Source organism: Nematolebias whitei, chromosome 16 (genome assembly GCF_014905685.2).
Source record: "Nematolebias whitei isolate Nwh7 chromosome 16, NemWhi1, whole genome shotgun sequence".
In the NCBI taxonomy this organism is placed as follows: Eukaryota; Metazoa; Chordata; class Actinopteri; order Cyprinodontiformes; family Rivulidae; genus Nematolebias; species Nematolebias whitei.
In genome coordinates, this window is record NC_056513.1 from 1,059,974 (window position 1) to 1,068,415 (window position 8,442).

Sequence of the window (8,442 nt, forward strand, 5' to 3'; positions counted from 1 at the left end):
GGTTATTATTTTCCTATAGTTATTATTTTCCTATGGTTATTATTTTTCTATAGTTATATTCTTTATTTCATCACCGCCGGTTCCTAGAGCTTGTTGAGAGGGAGCAGCAGGTCGTTGTCAGACGTCACTTCTTTACACGACTTATTGAAAACAGCTCCTGTGTAAGTTGCGGGGTCCTCCCTGCGAACGATGCGGCGTGTTAGACGTCAGGCTGTGCGTGCGTGTTCGTGCCTTTACTGTAATAAACTGCACGAGGCGAGACGTTTGCTGAAAGAACTTTAAATGAGAAACTTACGATTTGTAAATAAACACCACTATAAATCCAGCTCAAAGCAACTGTTCATAACTTTTATAAAAAGCTTTGGGAAAGAGAACATGTAAACATCTTACCTGTTGCAGATAGCTCTTAGAGAGTTTATTATCAATAATTTATTTTACAGATCAGTTAAAATAAACCTACCATGCTCTGTTCAGCAACATGCACAGTATGGCTCCCTGCTTCTACTGTGCCGAAAGTGAAACTTAAGTGATCGACCATGACTGAAAGTAGTCTTCGTGCGCCCTCTGCTGGATGCATTGTACAATTACAGCTTGGGCAAGTAAGGACATGACTCATTCCCAGTTTTTATATCGGCGCATAATGGGACCATTATCACAAATACCAATATGTCCCCAAACACCTATATTGGCCTAAAATATCGGCCCTACTGATATATATCGGCCAGACTATTGACAAATACATCATGTAGAAACTGTTCAGCAACACTTTATGATTAACAACAATAACACAACAATGAAATGTTGTCAGGTTTATTTTTGACTGCTCTTTATAGAAAGGCGTGCTCTGCTTTGTTTTTCCACATGTTGCTCTTGTAGGCACACAATCTTTGCTAGCAACACGTCCTCTCTGCCCATCACTGACATCGCCAGCTCCACCAGCAGGCAGGACAGGTTTGGTGGTCTTCACTTCTTTAACCCAGTCCCCATGATGAAGCTCGTCGAGGTGAGGCCCATTATAAAATCTGTGTGTGCATTTTGTTGTTTTATCTGCAGCAGAAACAGATCTGCATCCATTTGTGCACAGAATATACATGACTCCATGCGTGTACGGAAGCCCAAAAGGCCAATTTTTATTTTAGATGGGATTTACCTAAAATCATCCATCCATCCATCCACCCATCCATCCACCCTTCCATCCAACCACCCATCCATCCAACCACCCATCCATCCAACCACCCATCCATTAACTTTACCTGCTTCATTTGGGGTCGCGTGCAAGGACCAATGCAGACATGTTCCTGTTTTTAGTTTTCTACATTTGCCTTATAATCTAGATGTTTGTTACTTTTTTTGCATCTTATTTGTAAAAAAAAAAAAAAATCTTTATGTCTTTTTATAACTGTCCATTGTTGTCATCATTCTTTGTTGAAATCAGGTCTCTCTTGTACAAACAGGATTCCAAAAAAGTTGGGACACTAAACAAATTGTGAATAAAAACTGAATGCAATGATGTGGAGATGGCAAATGTCAATATTTTATTCGTAATATAACATAGATGACAGATCAAAAGTTTAATCTGAGTAAATGTAACATTTTAAAGGAAAAATATGTTGATTCAAAATTTCAGTGTCAGAGTGGCCCAAAGCACAAGGAGTGGCCCAAAACACAGAGTGGCCCAAAGCACGAGGAGTGGCCCAAAGCACGAGGAGTGGCCCAAAACACAGAGTGGCCCAAAGCACGAGGAGTGGCCCAAAGCCTGAGGATTGGCCCAAAACACGAGGAGTGGTCCAAAACACACAGTGGCCCAAAGCACAAGGAGTGGCCCAAAGCACGAGGAGTGGCCCAAAGCCTGAGGATTGGCCCAAAACACGAGGATTGGCCCAAAACACGAGGAGTGGTCCAAAACACAGAGTGGCCCAAAGCACGGGGAAATGTCCAAAACACGGGGAAATGCCCAAAACACAGAGTGGCCCAAAGTACCTTGGACTGGTGCACAAGTCTCTGAGCTACAGAAAAAATAATAATTCAGAAACAATCACTGATTTTCATTCAGTTGCAGTAATTTTTATTTATTTATTTCAGTTTCAACATATTTCATTGACTTTAGTGGATTTTTCTTTATTTAACAATCGTATACAAATGTCTGCATCTGGTTTTAATGTCTTTAGTGACGAGTGTTTTTTTATTTAGCTCAGCTTACCTACTTGGAGATAATGAAACAACTTCTTTAGAGGCCTCTCTGGCCTTCTGTACATCAGCAAATATGCAGGAGGATTCACATCTTTTTTTATTGGTCACTTGTTCATGGTTTTTTCTGTAGTCTTGATCAAATAGAACAGAAGCCAAAAGGCTTTATTTGAAAAATGTAACATGTCTAAATAAATTTCAGTAGAATTGAAAAATCAATATTTTAGATGTTAAATAAATATAAACTGTTTTCATTCAATCTGTATAAAATAAAATAATTTCATGTTCATTTGAAACTTACTTGTAGCTTAAGCTGAAAAGCTTTTTTAACGGTATAAATAACTCAAATCCAACATAATGACGCTCCGCAGGTTGTTGGAACGTCAGCAACGAGTCGAGAGACGTTTGATTCCCTCCTGAACTTCAGCAGGTCTCTTGGTAAGACAGCGGTCTCCTGCAAGGTGAGCTGAAGCTGGTTGTCCTGACAGAACACACTCGAGAGAAGCAACAGACGGACACAACAGGGCTGACGTTCACGTCTGCCCCAACTCCTCAAAGATGATCGTGTTGCTTTTATCGTTTGCTTTTCCTCCTACAGGACACACCTGGATTCATTGTAAATCGTCTGTTAGTTCCTTACATGATGGAGGCGGTCCGACTGTACGAGAGAGGTGGGGACAGAATTTATTTCAGCAAAGTTTCTCCAAAATGGTATATTTACTTTGTTTCCATTAGGTTCTCCATGCTTCTCCTACAGGTGATGGATCCAAAGAAGACATTGATATTGCTATGAAACTCGGAGCTGGGTATCCCATGGGGCCCTTTGAGCTCGGTGACTACGTGGGGCTGGATACAATAAAATTCATTATTGATGGTAAGACAAGTTAGACCATATCTAACAGTTTGTTTGTTTTTTTCATTTTTAACCTGCTAAGACCCAAACTCTTACACATGTGGGTGCCAGGTCCTAGGAGGTTCAACATACAACAAAGAACATAGAACAACCCCCACCCCTCCCACACGGGATCAGTCAAACATGCATAAACAAACTAAACAGGCATCGACATACCTTCTACATACAACACAAAGAGCCGCCAAGCGTCCCAAAATCTTTTGACAGAACCCTTCAGGGTAGATCTTGTTTTCGCCAAATGGATGTGGCACATCACCCCCCCCCCCCCCCCCACTCAATGTACATACACTGGGGGGTGTGGGTTCTTCCAGTTGCACAAAATTAGCCTGGCCAGAAGAGAGCCCAAAGCAATCGCATCCTCTCGAACTTGTTGAGGGACGTGTCCACAGGGACCACCCTGCACAGGGAGCTGAGTGGTGATGGGTGTACAGATCGGCACAGGTCCAGAATGTATGCAGTCGAGTCCGATACGAGTTCCTCCAAGTCCGTTTCCCATTTCACTTTAAGGGAGTCCAAACTGGTCTCGTGGTACGAACTGAACAATGTATAGATCGTGCTGAGGGCCCCCTTCCTATCAGACGTGCATTTCAAAATCTTAGCTACAAAATGTTTAGAGCGGTACAAAGGAAGTCAGAGTTAGATCTCACAAAATGTCTCAGCTGCAGATATCTGAAAATGATGATTTGTGAATATTAAACTTCTGTAGCAGCTGTTTAAAAGAGGAAAGTCTACCATCAACAAAGAGATCGCACAGTGAATGCGCTCCCCTCAAGACCCCGGAGTCAAAAACTGTATCAGCTCCTGAGGAGTGAACATATGATTATTTGACTCTGGTGCCAGAAACAGGAACTCTGTAGAGTTAAATGTCCTCCTGAACTGAATCCAAATCTTAACCGCCCTGGTTAAGCTGCACAACTGGGTTAAAAGTGGAGGTTGATATTGATGTTTAAAGAGCAGCCGAGAGCAGAGTCATGCAGAAAGAGTTGGATTTAACTGAGGCCTTCTCCAAGGTCACCCAACTAAAAGAAGGGCTGTCCTTACCCAACCAAACTAGAAGAGCTCTGATATTAGCTGCCCAATAATAGTGCATGAAGTTAGGAAGCGACGTGCCTCCAAGTCTGTGGGACACATACAAGACCTCTTGGCAATCCATGGATGCTTTTTATTCCAAATGAACGCTGATGTCTGGCTGTTCCGATTGGTGAAGGAGGACTTAGCAAATGAGGTTGGCAGATTCTGAAACAGGTATAAGAATTTAGGTCGAATATTCATTTTTACAGAGTTTATTCTGCCACCTAGAGTGTGAGGCAGGGATTGCCATCTAGCCATGACCTGTTTAAGGTTCGCCTTGAGAGCTAGAGAATTGGTTTTATAGAAGTTCTTATGATCTCGAGTTACCCAGATCCCTTGGTACTTACATTTTTTAACTAATTTTAAAAAGGTACAGTGTCCAAGATTTTTTTTTTCTATTATAGAGATCACAGGCATCAGCTCGCTCTTTTAAAGATTAACCTTATAACCAGATATTTTCCCAAATTTTTAAGCAAAGTAAGTAATACAGGGACACTGGTCAGGGGGTCTGATGTACACTAAAGCATGTTGTCTGCATATAAAGAAACTTTGTGCTCTGTGCCTAGTCTGTCTCCTTAATGATGGAGTTCTGCACAAAGTTACAGCCAGTGGTTCTATCGCCAACACAAATAGAAGTGGTGAGAGCGAGCACCCGTGTCTCGTAGCTCGCTGCTGTTCGAAACAGGAAGACATGTTACAGTTAGTGCGGACCGCCGCCATTGGGGAGGTACACATCCCGTGAAATGAATTTGGTACCAAATTTAAATAACTTTAAAGTCTCAAAGAGGTATATTTAACAATGTTTTGACAAAGTAGTTGTTGCTTGTGGTGTACCTCAAGGTTCAGTTCTTGGTCCAGTTGTATTTAATTTGTACATCCTTGTCCTTTTTCTGAATCAGGGGAGCTGCTTTTTGTATTTACATTCTAATGAAATGGAACACACATCATTTGGATATGATCAAAGCCTCAACTTTATATTTGAAAACCTTTATATTTGCACAGACGTATGACCCATACTGGCAAAATGAGTCAGAATGAATACAATGCAAAAAACATAAAAATACAGATTTTTGCCACAAGTATTTATTCTTTTTGTATTTGCTGTTAGCAGTTTTATAATTCTTCTTGTTACAGGTTTTGTCTGCTGCTTTTTTTTGTTATGAATTATGATGTGGAGTTTTTGTTCTTGTTGTAAAGCTTATTGAGAGTTGCTGTGGATGAAAGATCTGAACTTCTGCTTCTTCAGGTTGGAGCGCCTACAATCCTGACAACCCACTTTTTGCTCAGAGTGAATTGCTCAACAAGCTGGTTGCAGACGGCAAACTTGGCAGAAAGACTGGAGAGGGATTCTACAAGTATAAGTAATGACGTGTGTAGGTGTCGCTGTCAGAACATGTGAGAAACGAATTTAAAATGCTTTGTTTTCAGATGTCCTCTGAATCAGAATGCTTTGATTTTCCTTGTACAATGAAGTACATCATTTCTTTTCATTCAGCCGTCCTAAAGATGGACACAAGTGTACACGTGAATGATTTTCATCACATTCGATTAAAGACAGTTTTCAAAAACTGGTGCTGGTGCAGTGTTTGCAGAAGAACTTCGATTTACTTCCACTGTTCATATTAAGATGATGATTTTACGAAGTAACAAAGCTTAGAGTCTCAGACTAGAATAAATACACATTTAAATTTACCATCGTAAAAACATGAACACGTAGAGGCTGTCCTACTTTTGTCGAATTTCTTACACAATTTCAAATTGGGTACAACTGAAAAATGCAAGATTTAAGAAAATATATGTACTTGTTTTAAAGAAATCTACTGTAGTTGTTCTTTGCATTTAAATCCCTTTAAAAACAAACATTTAATGCATATTTGTTTCCCACTTTGAAGGCGATTAGTTTGATACTTCCCGTTGAGCTGGATGCAATTATTGTAAAGGTCTAAACACTAGAAGCTTTAACCTCCAAGAAGAACGTGCTGGAAAACATTGTTCAGAAAGAAAGCGTCCAGATGACCCGACTGAAAACTGATGGATTCTTCAGAAAGCTCAAGTGCAACAAGTTGGCCTGAAGAAGACCAAGAGGAAGGCTGCAGCCTCAAAAATGGCGTCTGCTACGTTTACATGTGCACAGTTCTTTGACTGGATTGAAATGTTTTCACATTAAATTGTTCAAATGTATCGTTTAAATGGGCACAATCCGTTCATGACGAGCGTTTACACGCAGCTGGCTTTGTTCTGGACCACTGACATGCACAGAGTGGTAAACTCTTAAAAAACCACAGAAGAAGAAGTTCTACTTCCGGTTTACTTCCGGGATGAACGTAAACAAAGCTGAGCACCAAAATGGACCCTGGACAGGTTTGAATGTCGGCGGAGACGTTGCTGCGCTCCCTGACCGAGCTGCAGGTGATGCACATCATCCTGAGCTCTTTCAACGTTTCTACAACAAAACAGTTTCACTTCCCCGACATGTTGGCGTCTGGCCAGGCGGAAACACGTGACGTGGACAGGTCGCACATGCGCAGTCAGGTCAGTTTCCCCTCAATCAGAATAAAGTGATCAGATTAAGGGTTCACATGCGCACTTGGATTGGCATGAACCAGCCCTCTCATTCTGATTGTGGCCCACCTTTACCCTCTGTACCAGGTAAGGGCCTCCTAGATTCTTAAGCAGCATTAAAGACTAAATATTAACTACTCTTAATTGCTGAACTTCAAGTCAACGTATCCTTTAACACACCCTGTCATCCTAATTTCCTTTCAGTACATACAGTGCTCATCACGCACACACTCACTGTTAAAGTAAAAATAACCAAGCCGTAAGGTCAATGTGAACTCAGTTTACTAAACTAGTCTTTAAACATTGAACAAGTTGCACAACAGAACACAAACGTGCATCTGTAGTCGGATTGTTCGCTGTAAATCTGCAGCTCTGTGAGGGCCACTCATCAATCAGACACACCTGCTGCTTTATCCAGGTGTAAAACTTAAAGCTGCAGGTGTGAGTGAAGCTTGGCAGCAGTGAGGCACAAAACTGAACGGCTGTTTCACTCTTAGAGCTAATGAATAAAACAAAGCAGCACCTGGTTTACTAGTTCAGCACACAGACCTGGTCCCAGTTCAGGTGAAGAGGAAAACCAAACCATGTTCTAAGATGATGATGCAACCATCCTTCTGCTGGTCCAGGTCTAACTCCAATGGGAGATGTCCAGGAGTAGGAAAATAAAAAAGATATAATCCAAAGGCTGTCAGTCCATAAACACTCCAGTTATGACTAGTCTCCACGTCCAGGCTGAATGATGGAGGCAGTCTCCTGAGCTGAACGAGCTCAACTGTGCAGCCTTCACTGAGCTAGTGAACGATACATGTTCAATGTTAAACTGTGTCAAAGTACAAAAACACAGAACTGCAGGACAAACTTCAAGCTGAAAGTCCCTTGTAGTCCCAGAAACCATGGAGCAAGTGTCCGTTGCACCACTGGGTTAACAATGAGCAAACCTGTTGCCTCTGCTGTGCTGCAGCTTCCATCACTCTCATCAAGTGCCCCTGACTCCTCACACTTCCTTTGGCTCTTCACAATAAAGCAGTCAAATATATATATAAATATATTAATAAATAACAAAATATTATACTTTAATTGCTTTTATCTTATGTTTGTGCATTTTAATCAGTTTTTAAGCCTTTTACAACATAAATGAAATACAATTTTAGCTATATTTACAACATATTTAACTTAAAAGTTTTTTAATTTTCTTTAAACTGTCACATAATTTTTGAATTCAATCAATGCACTGAAATATTTGGGTTACATGATCAAAAATTCATTCGGATTGAGCTGAATCAACAAAGAATAATCCAAATGGGGTGTTTACGACACATTTTTATTCCGAATGGCTATTTGATCAGATTATTTATGTCCATGTGAACATATTTACATGGAGTTCTGTGATTTTTGTTTTACTGACACAAACATCAGCAGCAACTGTTTAAAGAGCTTCATACGGTAAATGGACGGTAGTTACTGGTGTATATAGATCATTCTATATAGTCAAGATACTTAAAGCTCTTTACAACAAAATCTGTGCCCTAATTTACCTCCACACACACATTCATATATCTCTCTACTACACACACATTCATACATCTCTCTACTACACACACATTCATACATCACTCTATTACACACACATTCATACAGCACTCTACTACACACACATTCATACAGCTCTCTACTACACACATTCATACAGCACTCTACTACACACATTC

The 8,442-nt window shown here is 40.6% G+C and overlaps 1 protein-coding gene across 1 annotated transcript in view; it reads left to right on the plus strand.

Annotated features, from left to right (window-relative positions):
• The window catches only part of hadh (hydroxyacyl-CoA dehydrogenase), a 7,179-nt gene extending 1,440 nt beyond the window's left edge, over nucleotides 1-5,739 (plus strand). Inside the window, exons 4-8 of the mRNA XM_037690032.1 lie at nucleotides 877-1,003; nucleotides 2,559-2,648; nucleotides 2,786-2,858; nucleotides 2,945-3,061; nucleotides 5,418-5,739. Of these exons, the coding sequence (XP_037545960.1) occupies nucleotides 877-1,003; nucleotides 2,559-2,648; nucleotides 2,786-2,858; nucleotides 2,945-3,061; nucleotides 5,418-5,536 (526 nt within the window). The 3' untranslated portion in view covers nucleotides 5,537-5,739. The remainder of the gene's footprint in view (nucleotides 1-876; nucleotides 1,004-2,558; nucleotides 2,649-2,785; nucleotides 2,859-2,944; nucleotides 3,062-5,417) is intronic.
• The last annotated feature ends 2,703 nt before the right edge of the window (nucleotides 5,740-8,442 follow it).